The sequence below is a fragment of the Jaculus jaculus genome, chromosome 6, assembly GCF_020740685.1.
Source record: "Jaculus jaculus isolate mJacJac1 chromosome 6, mJacJac1.mat.Y.cur, whole genome shotgun sequence".
Lineage (NCBI taxonomy): Eukaryota > Metazoa > Chordata > Mammalia > Rodentia > Dipodidae > Jaculus > Jaculus jaculus.
Genome location: NC_059107.1, coordinates 143,109,874 through 143,125,545, shown reverse-complemented (window position 1 = coordinate 143,125,545; position 15,672 = coordinate 143,109,874). Strand labels below are relative to the sequence as shown.

The window sequence follows — 15,672 nt, the reverse complement described above, 5'->3', positions numbered from 1 at the left end:
AATCACAGATCTTAGTTGTGCCTTTTAAGTTTATTTTTATCTTTTTTTTTTTTTTTTTTTTTTTTTTTTGAGGTAGGGTTTCACTGTAGCCCAGGCTGACCTGGTGATCCTCCTACCTCTGCCTCCTGAGTGCTGGGATTAAAGGTGTGTGCCACTACGCCTGGCTTGTTTTTATCTTTTTCTTCTCTCTCTTTTGTCACTTTTTTATTTGTATATAATGTATTTTGAGTATATTTGCCCCGTTACCTTTCCTTACCTTCTTCCCACTACTACTAAAACCCAGTTAGACCCCTTCCAACTTTCATGTCTTTTGTACGTGTGTTTTCTACTGAATCTAACTAGGGTTGCTTGTATGAGCATGGGTGAGGAGGTGTATATACTGGTGCATGGGCATTCACTAGTGGCTATACTACTAAAGAAAATGTCTGTTCCTCCCCTAGCAACCATTAACTTCTGATAGCTCTTGAAACAAAGATGGGCTCTCATGAGCCCCTTCCCTATCCATGAAGGCTTTGTACAGGTAACCACAGCTGCTGGGAGTTTATGAGTGTAGTGGTCATGTCATGTCTAGAAGACAACATTCCATAACACCCCTTTCTCCAGCTCTTACATTCTTTCTTTTCTCTTCCATGATGTTCCTTGGGAAGGAGGATATACATGTCCCATTTAAGGCCAAGCACTCAACAGTGACTTATTTTCAGAACTTTTTACAACTTTTGACTTTCCATAGTTGTTGCTACCCAGTGCATATAAAGAAGCTACTCTGACCAAATCTGAGAGCAGCATTAATCTCTGGGCTTAAATGTAAATATTTAGAAAGTAGTTAGATGGGCACAACATGTCAAATTAACAACAACAGCAAAATAGTAGAACCTTCTCCCCAGGGGTTATGACCTCGCAGTCATGGGCTTTTGATTAGGTTTACATTAGCAGTCAGAAAGCACTTGGTTAGATGCATAAGAGACATGCCATTATTACACCAGTGGGCTAAGCTTGCCCAACTGGTCAGTTGTGGAGTACACAGGGTATGCCTCTGGTTAAGACAGTTGGAGACTTTTATCCCCTAGAAGTCCATGTGACACCTTCACCTTCCAGCACTGTAGAAGCTAGTCAACGAGAGAGGAAGCTTCCAGTGCAGTTCCATCTTGATTTCTCTGTGTCCTGTAACTGAAGCCTTTGATTGTCTCAGTGATAGGTTTTGCTGTGCCCCTCATTTTATCAGGAAGATACATTGTTTATCTTTCCCTGGGAAGAAGTGAGAAATAGAGCCAAGAAAGTTTAGAAAAATTGTGCTAAGAAAGTCACTCCTCAGATCAGAAATGTTCCCCCCAGCACACTGTGGTTACAGTGGGACCCTGAAACAGGAGCGTGTGGGTACTGCAGCATGAGATGTTCACCCATCTTGCTGCCTAGAAGCAGACTCCACTTGTATTTGCCCATTGACCAGAAGTAGATCCGCATATAGCTGCTCAGCTTGAGAAGGGAATGGCTGTGTGCTATTGATGAACTAGGTGTCTTTCACCCGGTGGCATAAAGTCCTCTTCCACAGAGGATGACTGACAAATAGAAACAACTTCTACAGTCCAGAAAATGATTGAGGTGTTCATCTCATAATTCTCCAGCCTCTGAGGAAACTACCAGTCAGCACTCTTGAGTAAGAAAACATGACATTTGATAGCTGCTTAAGTAGAAAAAGAGCTTGCCTATTTGATTGGAATGGAGTAGAGTTGAGAGTTCAGAGACTTTTACCTTAATAGCTAATTGATTTTTACAAAACTGACAAAATAATTCAGTGGAGGAAAGAATCCTTTTTCTCAAATGGTGCCAGAGCCGCTAGATAGCTCTATGAATGAACACTGAATCCTTTGTCTCTGTTACATAAATATTTACTCTCAATGAATCAGAACCTTAGAGATAAGAGGTAAAACTATAAAATTCTTACCAGAAAACAGGAATACATCTTCTCGACCTTGGACTCAGCAAACCCTTCTCAGACACTATACTAAAAGAACAAATTACCAAAGAAAAAATAAAGTGGATTTCATAAAAATTTGCACTTCAGTGCCACAGTTTGTACTATCAAGAAAGTAAAAAGAGAACCCATAGGTTGGGAGAAAGTGGTAATTTATCTGATAAGGACTGGTATGAAGGCTACTGGAAGTACTGTTGTCACTCAGTAATAAAAAGACAACTCAACCTGAAAAAGGTCAAAATAAATTGGGTGGATGTTTCTCCAAAGAAGATATATAAATGGCCAATAAACACATGAAAAAAGATTTGACATCATTAGCCATAGGGAAGTACAAATTAAAACTACAATGAGATACTACTTCACACCTACTGGGATGATTATAATTAGAATAACATTAATAAATATTGGTAAGTTGTAGGAAAATTGGACACCTAATACATTGTTGGGATTGTAAAATGACACAGATACTTTGGAAGCAGTAGGGAAATTTCTCAAAAAGTTCAGCAGTTCCACAGTCCTCAGTCAAAATTATAAATAACCCAGGTTTTGTTAGAAATGTGGGTATAACTCTACAGTGGAATATTATTCAACAACAAAAAGAATGATAAAAGTGATATATTTGACCACATGAGCAATTTTAAAATCATTATGCTAAATGAAAAACATCACAAAGAGACCACAGATTATGTGATTCCATTTATAAGAAATATCAGGGCTGGAGAGATGGCTTAGTGGTTAAGTGCTTGCCTGTGAAGCCTAAGGACCCCGGTTTGAGGCTCAATTCCCCAGCACTCATATAAGCCAGATGCACAAGGTGGCACATGCATCTGGAGTTTGTTTGCAGTGGCTGGAGGCCCTGGTGCATCCATTCTCTTTCTCTCTCTCTCTCTCTGTCTTTTTTTCTCATTAGTGAAACTGTCACAGCCAACACTTTCTACTTTTCTACTGGGAACTTGACCTAGGGTGAGTATCATGGTGCTCCTTCCAGAAAGCAGAAGTTGATTTCTCTTCCCTTCCTTTTCTTGTCACACTTGAAAGTCAAGAGTGAGTGTGATCTAATGGCATCTTGGCCACATGCATGGAAGGGATCTGGGAAACTGAGTACTCATTTCCAACATGTATTGAAGCAAGCAACTTTTACCCTGCAAAACTAATTAAGTATGCAGTTACTTAAATATAGGAAAGAATCCAGAGACAGGTAACCAAAATTAATGACAAAATGTCTGCAAGAACTTGTAATTAGAAACAGGTTGGGCTGGAGAGATACTCAATAGTTAAATGTGTTTGCTTTCAAAGCCTGATGTCCTAGGTTCTATTTCCCAGTACTCATGTAAAACCAGATGTGCAAAGTGGTGCAAGCATCTGGAGTTCATTTGCAGTATCATCTCCCTTCTTTCTGTATTCATAAATAAGTAAATAAGCAAACAAATAGTTGAAAATGAAAAATAATAAACTAAGAAACTTAAGAGTTAAGCTGAAATAATTTTAAATTATATAAGAATATAACTTTTTCAAACTATACCATTAAATTTCCAGATGATGTCAGTATAAGAAATCTTAGTGCAGAAAACCTAAGGAGATTAGGATAGTAAAATTTTGCTAAAGTTACTGCTTTTTTCAAGGATGAAAAGGGTATACGTTTATAGGACAATGTAATCTTATATGTATGCTCAACATGAGATGAGCAAAGTTAATGAACCACTAAGGGCTTAGGACAAACTGAACCAAAAATAAATTCAGCCATTCAAATCAAATATAATCAAAGATAAGAAAGCATGGTAAATTGAAAACACTGAGACATCCCTGTACATATGAAAGATTTAAATTCTCCTGTTAAAATCAGAGAGGTGCCAGTATAGAATGAGAAACACAATTCCAGATATATGCATCATAGGAAGTATTTTCCCAAAATAAAATCATACATAAATACCGAAAAATAGAATAATGAAAAAAAAATCCCATGGGTTACAGAGATGGTTCAGTGGTTAAGTTGCTTGCAGAGCTTAATAACCCAGGTTCAGTTCCCCAGTACCCACATAAAGCCAGATGCACAGAGTGGTGCACGCACCTGGAGTTCATTGGTAGTGGCTGGAGGCCCTGGCGCTCCTATTCTCTCTCTGTCTCTCTTTATCTCTCTGTGTTTGCAAATAAATACATAAATAAATTTTAAAAATATCCTAGACATACTAGCACAATGAAAATTAATTTTAGGGGAAGTTGAATTTAAAACAAAGGATAAAACAAAACAACACAGAAATTTCATATTAATGACACCAAATATATGCCCTTTAATAATCCTTTATCAATCTAGTAACCTCATTTCAAAAAATTATAGAGCTGGAGAGATAGCTTCACAGTTAAAGGCACTTGCTTCAAAGCCTGATGTGCCTGGTTTGATTCTCTAGTACCCATGTAAAGCCAGATGCACACAGTGGCACATAAATCTGGAGTTCATTTGCAGTAGCAAGAGGTCCTGGTGTGCCGATATTCTCTTTGTCTTCCTCTTTCTCTCTCTCTTAAATAAATAACTAAATAAATACTGAAAAATATATAGAACATGTGTTTGAAATAAAAATCATATTTAGAGTCATCCTTTGAGAATCCATAAAATATTTGACTGTAGAGAATTACATTACCATGTTTAACATCCTTATTTACATAATAACATTTACTTTGTATGCAACAAACAAGAAATTTCAAATACCCATGACACTTATATTTACTGAGTCTCAAAAGTCAGAGTCACATGTTGGGTCATGATTTGCAGAGACATTTATCATACCAATAACTGGGGGCTAACTCCACAATGCACGACCCATTTTCATTAACAAGGAAGGTCTAATAGGAGGGGGATCACAGATGAGCCTAAACAATGGTACCAAACTGCCTGTATTTACTGAAAAGAAAACTAATAAATTAAACTAAAAAAAAATAAAAAAAAAATAATCAGCAGATTCCAAAACAGAGTTTACACATGCTGTGTCTTTGATTTTAGTGTAATAAAGTCTTTCAGGAACCAAAAAGTTTAACAGCAGATAAAATAGACTTGACAAATATTAATATATGTGGAAATAATTCTCAGAGAATGATTGGCAAGGAAGTAAGATTTGATTATTTCTAATATATTCCCCCGCTGTTAAAATAACCTTGCTGTATTTCTCATAGTACTAAATCCAGTACCTGACTTGCTAATTAGTATTTGCTTAAGAAAAAGAAACAAAACTTACTTTACATTATAAATTTATAAACTGCATACATCCATGCACAGCTAGAGAAATACAGAATTAAACGTCAATTTGATGAGTAAAAACTAACTTAAAGGGCTGAGGAAATGGCTTAGCAGTTTAAGGTGCTCTCCTGCAAAGCCAGCTGGCCCAAGTTCAGTTCCCCAGTATCCCCATAAAGTCAGATGCACAAAGTGGCACATGTATCTGGAGTTTGTAGCAAGAGGCCCTGGTGCACCATTCACTCTTGTTCTCTCTCTCGCTCTCAAATAAATAAATGCAAATATAAAAAGCTAATATAAAAGATGAAGAACTTTAAAAATCATGTTTCCTTAAGCTATCTTTCCTATTGATTTCCTCAGTATTTATCACCTTGTGTCTAGCTTATGTGGAACCTGGAGAGTAGAACATGGGTCCTTAGGCTTCTCAGGCAAGTGCCTTAACCACCAAGCCATCTCTCCAGTCCTTATATTGCGTTTTACTCAAACCTGTTATACATGTAAATTGTAGATGTAGCTTTCAAAATTCAGCAGTATTATATTGTGATTTTCAGATTATTATTACTATTGTACAAAATCCAAGATAAATTTGTTTTAAAGTGGTTTTTTCATCAGCTCTGGAAAGAACAACAAATAATAAATGTAAAGAAGAAAGCTTTTTTTTTATATATGGGTCTCACATTTTATATCAGTATATTGCTAATATAATAACCTGAGGCCAATTATAATAGTTATTTTCTTTATGACTTAGAAATTAATTGCATTATGGTATTTGGTTTATGAAATATATAGTAAAAGATTGCCTACTGTATGTGCACGTAGTTTATATGTTAATGTGTTATAAAATACCCAAGCTGGTGACAACTATGATAAGCATTTAATTGACAACAATTTTATTTGCTTGGAATTTTTATAGGCACCTGGGGAATTATTTCTATGAATTTTCCCAAACAGTTCTTTAAGAAATTTTAAGCTATGTTCTTGTTTCCCCATCAAAAGAAAATTTGATTACCATGTATTACCATTCAAAGTAATGCCACTATTCACTATTTCAAAACTTGATTGTAAGTGTTTGTGGATGGTGATAATGGCAGTTTACCAAATAGTTCTGCTCTCATTTCTTCCTTCTTACTTAGTAAACTCAGAGCTGTACTTGGAGTAGCTCTGAATTGATTCAGTAAAGTCAGTCATTAAAGAACAGATAGGGGGCTGGAGAGATGGCTTAACAGTTAAGCACTTGCCTGTGAAGCCTAAGGACTCCGGTTTGAGGCTCAATTCCCCAGGACCCACGTTAGCCAAATGCACAAGGGGGTGCATGCGTTTGGAGTTCGTTTGCAGTGGCTAGAGGCCCTGGCACGCCCATTCTCTTTATCTGCCTCTTTCTCTGTCTGTCTGTCATTCTCAAATAAATAAATAAAAATAAAAGTAAAAAATATAAAAAAGGTAAAAACACAAAATCTTTAAAAAAAAAAAGAATAAATAGATAGCTTTATGCTGTTTTTTTTTCTCCTTATCACAGTTCTTCACACTTCTTGAGAAAATCTTAAAAACCATGACCAATTTTTCAGTAAATGCTTTTCAGTATTAACTTTAGATAACTTCAGAAATCAGTACATTACAATTTCCTTCTTTCTCCAGTGACATATTGCTAATCAGGTGTTACAGTTACCTTCTTGTTGCTGGCACAAAGCACCTGACAAAAAGCAGCTTGTAGGAGGAAAGGATTTATTTTGGCTTACAGACTCTGGGGGACCTCCATGACAGCAGGAAAAATGAATGGCATGAGCAGAGGGTGGACATCACCTTGGCCACTGTGGGTGGATGACAGTAGCAGGAGAGTGTGCCAAACATTGGCAAGGGGGAAGCTGGCTATAACACCTATAAGCCCACCCCCAATGCACCTCCTCTAGCAAGGCTTCAATTCTCAAATTGTCACCTGCTGGGGACCTAGCATTCAGAGCACATGATTTTATAGGGAGACCCCTAATCAAACCACCTCATTAGGCAACTTAATTATTGAGGAGAAAAAGACAAAATCTGCGTGTGTGGTAATTACCCTACCAACAGTGCACTAGCTATGAACATTTTTCACCTCATGGACGTTGTATCTGGCATAGTTCCATCGGGAGCTGTGGCCCACTATGGCATTGATTCTGACCCAAAAAAGTTTTGAGGGAAAGGTACATTATCTATTTATATTGAAATGTATTTATATTTATCATACATTTAGAAGTCTGTAGCTCTCCTACACACACTCTTAAAATCAATGTTGTGTGCTCATCTGAGAATATAAGAATTTTTCATCATTAAATATAAATAATGGTGTATTTAACTCATAAGTGTGACTAGAAAAATAAAAATATGTTTGAATAAACAGACACATCTTAAAGTCCATTGTGAAAAATCTGCTGAGCAATTATCATGCTAGTAATGGAAATTAGCATTTGAATAATGACTTCTAATTTATAAAGTTCCTTTATGTTAAATTTAACTCATTAAATTCTCATCATAACCTGATAGCTAAATATTCCAATTACTTTCTTTTTATAAGTGAAGAAATGGAAGCTTAGTAAGTGGACTTACTCATGATATAACAGCTAAAAAGTGGTGAGTCCAACCTAGCCTGTGTAAAGATTCTGAACAATTTCATCTCCAAGCAGTATGGATTCATTTTTCCCAACCTGTAATGGTGTAACAGAGCCCCTAACAACTTGAAAGAATTTATCTTAAAGCAAATAAAAGACCTTCATTTTCCCATAAAGTATTCTAATCTCCCCTTTCCTCAGCCTTTCTGTCTCAGCCTTTCCCATCTTTATACTTGTTTTCTTCTGTTTTTCCTTCTTATCCCCTCTCCTCTTACATCCTCTTCTCAACTCCACTGTTTTCCACTCCTGTGACCATCTCCCTTATCTCTTTATCTACCTGTGCACAAACCTCTCTCCATAGTCCCTCTCCCCTCATTTTTTTTCCCACTCTGTCACTGTTCCTTCTCTAACCCATTCTTTCTTTCCTTCTCCCCCTCCTTCTTGTCCATTCTTACATCTTTGCTATACTTTTATCACTCTGCCTTCTACTTAGGATCTCCTGAGAGCTGTAGAATGACTGGAATGGGCCCTTGATCCTCTGTTTTCTTCACTATAACCATTGCAACCAAGCTGGCCTGAAACTTTAGATGTAGCCCATGCTCACTTCATCTGGTCTGTTGTGCACATCCACACTCACTGCATCTCGTCTGTGTGCATGGCCAGATGCACGGCCACACTCAATGCATCTCGTCTGTGTGCACATCCACATGCACGTCCACATGCACGGCCACACTCACTGCTTCTCGTCTGTGTGCACATCCACATGCACGGCCACACTCAATGCATCTCGTCTGTGTGCACATCCACACTCACTGCATCTCGTCTGTGTGCACATCCACATGCACGGCCACACTCAATGCGTCTCGTCTGTGTGCACATCCACATGCACAGCCACACTCAATGCATCTCATTTCTGTGTACAGCCACACTCACTGCATCTCGTCTGTATGCATGTCCACATGCACGGCCACACTCACTGCATCTCGTCTGTGTGCATGTCCACCTGCACGGCCACACTCACTGCATCTCATCTGTGTGCACATCCACATGCACGGCCACACTCACTGCATCTCCTCTGTGTGCACATCCACATGCACGGCCACACTCAATGCATCTCCTCTGTGTGCATGGCCACATGCACGGCCACACTCAATGCATGTCATCTGTGTGCATGTCCACATGCATGGCCATACTCAATGCATCTTGTCTGTGTGTACATCCACATGCACGGCCACACTCAATGCATGTCGTCTGTGTGCACATCCACATGCACGGCCACACTCAATGCATCTCGTCTGTGTGCACGGCCACCCTCACTGCATCTCGTCTGTGTACACATCCACACTCACTGCATTTTCACACTCACTCACTCCATCTCTTAAGTTTGCATGTCCATACTCACTTTGTCTTGTATGTGTGCATCTTCCCAATCACTGCATCTTCATTCACCTTGCATTTGTTTTCTTGGTTTTTCTTTGGCACTGGTATCAGGGTAATACTGGGTACATAGCAAGAGTTTGGAAATGTTCCTTTTCTTTTTTTGGATAGAAATTATAAGGATTTCGAGGCAGTTTTCCAGGAAAGCCTTTGGGCTTGAGCTTTGTGTTTTGTTTGTCAGAGATTGAATCCTCTTTGGCACATGCACATCTATGCATAGTATCTGAGTCCACTTGAGTTGTTTATATTTTCCTTAGGAATCCGTTTCATCATTACTGTTTATGCATTCCTTTATAGTCCTTTTTTTTTTTTTTTTTTTTTTTTGAGGTAGGGTCTTGCCGTAGGCCAGGCTGACCTGGAATTTACTCCATAGTCTCAGACTGACCTTGAACTCACAGTGATCCTCCTGCCTCTGCCATCCAAGTGCTCAGATTAAAGGTATGTGCCACTATGTCTGGCTCTTTACAGCCTTTTTTTTTCAAGCTAGGGTCTCACTCTAGCTCAGGCTGACCTGGAATTCACTATGTAGTCTCAGGGTGGCCTTGAACTCATGGTGATCCTCCTACCTCTGCCTCCTGAGTGCTGGGATTAAAGGTGTGTGCCACCACACCCGGCACCATTTTTATTTCTGTATGATGAGTAGTAATTGCTCTTTTATTTCTGATTGAAATAATTTTTTTCTTAATCATTTGAAAGGACGAGCTTTTGATTTAACTTTTTTCCCTATTTTCCTGTCACATAATATTGTCCTAATAATAATAGGAATGCATACTTTTTTAAAATTTTTCACAAAACTTTAAAAATTTAAGGTCTGTTATGGTGGTATACACCTTTAATCCCAGAACTTGGAAAAACTTTCAAAATTTAAATATTTGGAAATGTTCTCTGAGCATTTTATTTGTTTCTTCAGATTCTCGTGTGTTTAACACCGAAGATGATTTGAAAGACGATGTTAAAGGTGACACAGTGCTGCTGGCAAGTGGGAGGTGTGCTATGAAGAAACAACACAGTGTCACTCAGGCCACTCAGACCAATCCACAGGTTTCTTGGCCTTCTCAGTCAGCCAACTTTCCTGAGGGCTCATTTGACTTTACTAGGGAACAGGTAAGGAGAACTCTGATTCAGATTTAGTTCTAACATTTAAAATAATTGAATAGTAAGGCACTAATAGTTAAAACATTTTAGGTATTTGAATAAAGTATATTGATGTGTATTGTACAGAGGCATTGTGCTAGATGCTATAGTTTTGATTTTGAGACAAAATGCTATAATTCCTTCTATCCTTCCATAGTACTATCAATATTTTGTGATTTTTTTCCAGTGATATTTTATATTTTCTTGAAAATTAAGTGTATATGTGATGTTTTGTGTGTGTGTGTGTGTGTGTGTGTGTGTGTGTGTGTGTGTGTGTAATATGCATGTGTATGTGCTATGCAACACCCTGTGCACTTGTCTGCGGTGGGCAGAGCTGAGCATCCCATGTTCTGTTCCTTCACTTCCTACTGTTCTTACTGGAGCTAGAGTCCCTTCCTGACCCCAGAGGTGATTTTCTGTGAGCTGTGGTGATTCTCGGGTCACTGCTCACCTATGAGACTGCACGTATAGATACAGTTCATAGAAGCCAACTGTTTTTTGTTTGTTTGTTTTTGTTATTTTGAGGTAGGGTCTCCCGCTAGCCCATGCTGACCTGGGATTCACTGTGTCGTCTCAGGCTGGCCTCAAACTCACAGTGATCCTCCTACCTCTACCTTTCAAGTGCTGGGATGAAAGGAGTGCACCACCATGCCGGGAAAGGCCGCCTGCTTATGTGGGCCCTGTTGATCAAATTCTAGAGGTCTCTTAGGCCCTTATACTTATACAGGAAGTAGTCTTAACCACTGAGTAATCTCTCCAGCCCCTCTATATGACATTTTTATGTAACACTTTTTTCATATTGGTACATATGCTTCATGCCTATTTCAATAGCTGAGTAATGTGCATGTGGATATACATGATCATTTTTGGACCTTCTTTTTGACATTTATCAACATTCAAGTGATTCTGATTATGTACCATTATGAATACGCAAAATATTCAGCAAAATTCAATTCTTAAGTATCTTTTTATTTATGAGAGAGAGGGAGAGGCAGATAGACAGAATGGGTGTGCCAGGGCCTTCAGCCGTGGCAAATGAATACCGGACATGTGCCACCTTGTGCATCTGGCTTATATGGGTCCTGGGGAATCAATCCTGGGTCCTTTGACTTTACAGGCAAGTGCCTTAACCACTAAGCCATCTCTCCAGTTCCAAACTTCAGTTCTTTATGATGCAGTTACAGAATGAATTTAATCTATCTGTTATCAAAGATTTACTGGATGACACCTCTGAGTTAAAAATGTGAAATTGAGCAGGATACTTACTGTCAAACTAGAACTCTAAACTTAAAGTCTAGCAGGAAAGACAAGAATTTGAGATGAGTAGCCACAGCATACTGTCCTTGATGCTATGCTACAGAGTTAGGGAAGTATTAGGAATTAGCCTTAGTTAGGAATTAAATGATATGTAAGCAGAAATTCTTAATCTGAGACTTCAAAAAAAGCAGTCAAAAGCAAAACAAAACCCTAAAAGCCTATGTATTAATGTATCCCTATAAATGTAAAACATCCCTGTTTTCATTATATCCTAATATGTAGGAGTTAAGGAATGGTTGTGAGAGGACAAAATACTAAATCTTAAAGAGGGGTGGCCATTAGAAGAAAATGGTTTCTGGGACATTTAGAATGTGAGTCTGGAACTTGTGGGGCTTGGGATGGGGGCAGCAGAGATCGCCCAGTAAACTGTGCTAGATTGGGCAATCCATGGTCAAGTTGAGTCACGGGAGTGGATGAGATAATCCAAGACAGTTACTTAAATGACAAGAGAAAATGCTAACTGAGAAATCTAATAGAATGTGAAAATTTCTGAGTTCTTAAAGATGAAAAGCGTAAGAAGGGACAGATGGAAAGGGATAGGCATGAAAAAGCTGCAGAAAGGAGGCCAACAGTGTCCCAAGCCACAGAGAAGGCTGAAGGATGTTACCATGAAACAAATCAGTATGAAATTTGGAAAGGAATTAATTACTATTTTGAATTGCTGTGTCAAAATTTAGGAACATCTTTAATTGCATAAGTGTTTTCAAACAGTGTCTCAGAGCAGTTTTCTGCTCAAGTGGACCCCAGTCAGCACTGGATAATTTACCATCCCAAGGGTCATACCTTTGTATACTGCATAAGATAATCACATTTTCTGGAAGTTACTAGTGTCTTGTGTTGTTTCAGCTCATGGCAGAGAATGAATCTCTAAAACAAGAGCTGGCCACAGCTAAAATGGCCTTGGCAGAGGCTCACTTGGAAAGAGATGCACTTGTCCATCAGCTGAAGAAGATGGCCCTTGACCAGCAGAGCTCAAGTGTCCGCATTTACAGTGTGGATGTGGCGAACTCATGAAGATTTTCCTTTCCCTAGAAATAAAGGGAAATGAAATGTGAAGTAAAGACTATCCCATACCCAGTTTAGAAAGTATTAGGTACGAACATAGCAGACCTCTGTGTTGGAGGTTTTAGCTTGTTTCTCAACAGTATGATCTAGTGATGTTGCTGTAAAATAATTACATGCCTGATGAAAAGATGCCATTTCCTAATTTTGATATTTCATTGTAAACATTTTTAAAAGAAAAATGAAAACCTGTTGGGTTTACAGAATGCTGTTTATTTCTCACCGTTTGTTAATAATTTACTATTATTTACAAAGAATCAAATGCTTTTAGAGCTAATGTAAAGAAAAGGAGGCTTACATTTTAAATGTTATTAAAATTATGTACTTAATCTAAAATTGCTATAAAAGTCTAATAATATTAATAAATTACATAATTATTGAGTTTACAAACTGCTAAATTTTCACCCTCCTATAAAGTAACTTGAAAATGTGATAAAATAAGTTACATTAAATGATGGGTAATCTGTGTAAGTGGAAATTGTAATTTTCAACTAAATATGGTATGATTGTAAAAATAAAAAGCACAAATTTTATTAGAGTACACGGGCAAGTGACTTAGAAAGCATTGTTTGCACATTCATTTCCACATTTATTGTTAGAGGTAAGAGTAATTTATCTTGCTATATTTGGCAGTATTTGTAACTGTGAAAGTTTTAATTAATACTATTTATATTATTCCTTTATCTTTATTTTTAAAGAAGGTTTTCAAAGAATTTGCTTTTCATATGCACAAAGCAATTTCATACCCTTCTTGTAGTATCATATTACATGAGAATTTGCACAAATTGAAAATATAAAGCTAGTTTTGAATAAAGCTCTGTGATATACATATGTGTGTGTGCATATATATATATATATATATGTATATATATATGTATATATATATATGCACACACAGTCTTCTATAAGAGTCTTTAGTAAATTTTGAAGTCTATTTTTAAGGAGTAAGGTTGAAAACAACATGAGAGAATTCTAACCATGCATCATGAAATAAAAGTACATAAGTATCTTAAGGAACATGGTTTTGAAGATAAAATATATTTCTGATAGAATTAAACTAAGTGGTGTCTATTTTAAAATTTGCATTCCTAACTGTAAACATATCTGAGATAGATTATGGAGCAGCTGGACTATTCTTTCTTGATGATACTTGAAAACTCTAACCCAGTTGTCACACATTTTGGTGCTTTGCTTGTTTGGATGACTGACACTGTCATCTCTGTATCTGAGAGCCTGGGAGCAGCCACATAGTTCATTTTCATTGAGTACTGGAGTGCTTTATGCTTTATTGTAAATAGTACTGAACCCCCTTCTAGATCATCTGTTTTTATCATTACTTAAGAACACAGGCATTGTTGGGGGATCCAAGGATACACCCAAGAACAAATGAAATTGTTAATGTTTTACCTCAGAGTATTCTAAAGTTCACGTTAAATTATGTCATCCAAAACTGTACAATAGCCTTAGATTAAGTGCAAGGGTCTAATTAAAGATTTGAGATGTACAGCTTGCTAATCTTTTGTTTCTGGGTATATATTCTGCACACATAGTCTTATCATAGAAAAGAAGAATCTTTAGCTAATGAGCTGGACAGTGTTTCTCAGGATTTTGACCTAGTCTATATAAATTTTAAAGTTTTCTATGCTATAATTGTTTCATGTTAATAGACACTGAATGTTTTCCTTTAAAATGTATTTGGCCTTCCCAAGAAAAATCACATAAACAACACAAATGGTAATATTCTGAGCAATCTATATTGCTTTGTGTGATTCTTTTTTATTTATTTATAAGGAGAACTGTTTTATAGAAGTTTAGGAAACACCTCCAAAAACATCTTGGTAATTTCTACAGTGAACCTTTGAGGTAGGTATTATTTGTGTATTAGAAGTTTGAGAGTGGGGAGTGAGGGGACCTTAATGCTCAGAAAGAATGAATACATTGACTAAAGCCATAACTAGTGACCTGGTTGGTTTTTAAAAAGTTTTAATATTTTATTTATTTATTTAAGAAAGAAAGAGACAGGTAGGGATAGTGAATATGGGTGTGCTAGTGCCTCCTGCCTCTGCATATGAGCTCCAGACAAATGCACCACCTAGAGCATAGGGCTTTGCGTGGGTACTGGGGAATCAAACGCAGGCCATCGTGCTTTACACGTAAGCGCCTTTAACTGCTGAGCCCAGCCCCCTAGTTGGCTTCTTAAAAATTTATTTAAAGCCCAGTAACATGCTGTTATTTTAGTTTTATCATTTAATTTGCACAGTTTTTCTAAGTCCAGCAGTAAGGACACAAATTAGTGTCTTACTTGTTTCCCTTCAAAGATGACTAATATTTTTAAATTATATATTTGTGTGGGGAGAAGAGAGCATGCCAGGTCTCTTGCTGCTGCAAAAGAATGCTAGTTTTTGCATCTGGCTTTACACAGGTGATGGAGAATTGAACCTAGGCTGACAGGCTTTGTAGGCAAGCACCCTTAACCACTGAGCCATCTTCCCAGTCCTAAAGATGACTATAATATTTTAATACTTGTGTGTCGATGTAAGTTGTCACTGTGTCTTATATAAACTACCTAAAAGATAGTGGGCAATTTTTGTTTTATTAAGTGAACTCCAAACTATTTTAGCAGGGTGAAAAAATAAGGAATAATCCTATAATAAATTTACTGGGATTTTAAAAATGACTATTGGAAATAAAAGTTATCATGAATTTTGTTTTAGTTAAATTCCTAGTGGGAAGATGTTAATGAAGTGGTAATTGAATGTTGCTTTTTATTTTTTGTTTGGGAGGCTTTTATGTTTAAAATTTTTATTGATAAGGATTATTTTTGGTGTACCAAGTGATGCCTTGACATATGCATACATTTTGGAGTGGCTAATTTAATCCATGCAGCATACACATTACTTTATGTACTTTCTGTGTGTGGTAGGAGGACTTAAAAGTATACT

General features: G+C 37.3%; 1 protein-coding gene across 2 annotated transcripts in view; it reads left to right on the top strand.

The window, feature by feature from the left end:
- Uhrf1bp1l (UHRF1 binding protein 1 like) overlaps positions 1–13,386 on the top strand; it is an 87,445-nt gene extending 74,059 nt beyond the window's left edge. Inside the window, exons 20-21 of one of the 2 annotated variants that reach the window (XM_045152674.1) lie at positions 10,128–10,321; positions 12,515–13,386. In XM_045152674.1, the coding sequence (XP_045008609.1) occupies positions 10,128–10,321; positions 12,515–12,682 (362 nt within the window). In that variant the 3' untranslated portion in view covers positions 12,683–13,386. The remainder of the gene's footprint in view (positions 1–10,127; positions 10,322–12,514) is intronic. The other variant, XM_045152675.1, reaches the window with a different exon arrangement.
- The last annotated feature ends 2,286 nt before the right edge of the window (positions 13,387–15,672 follow it).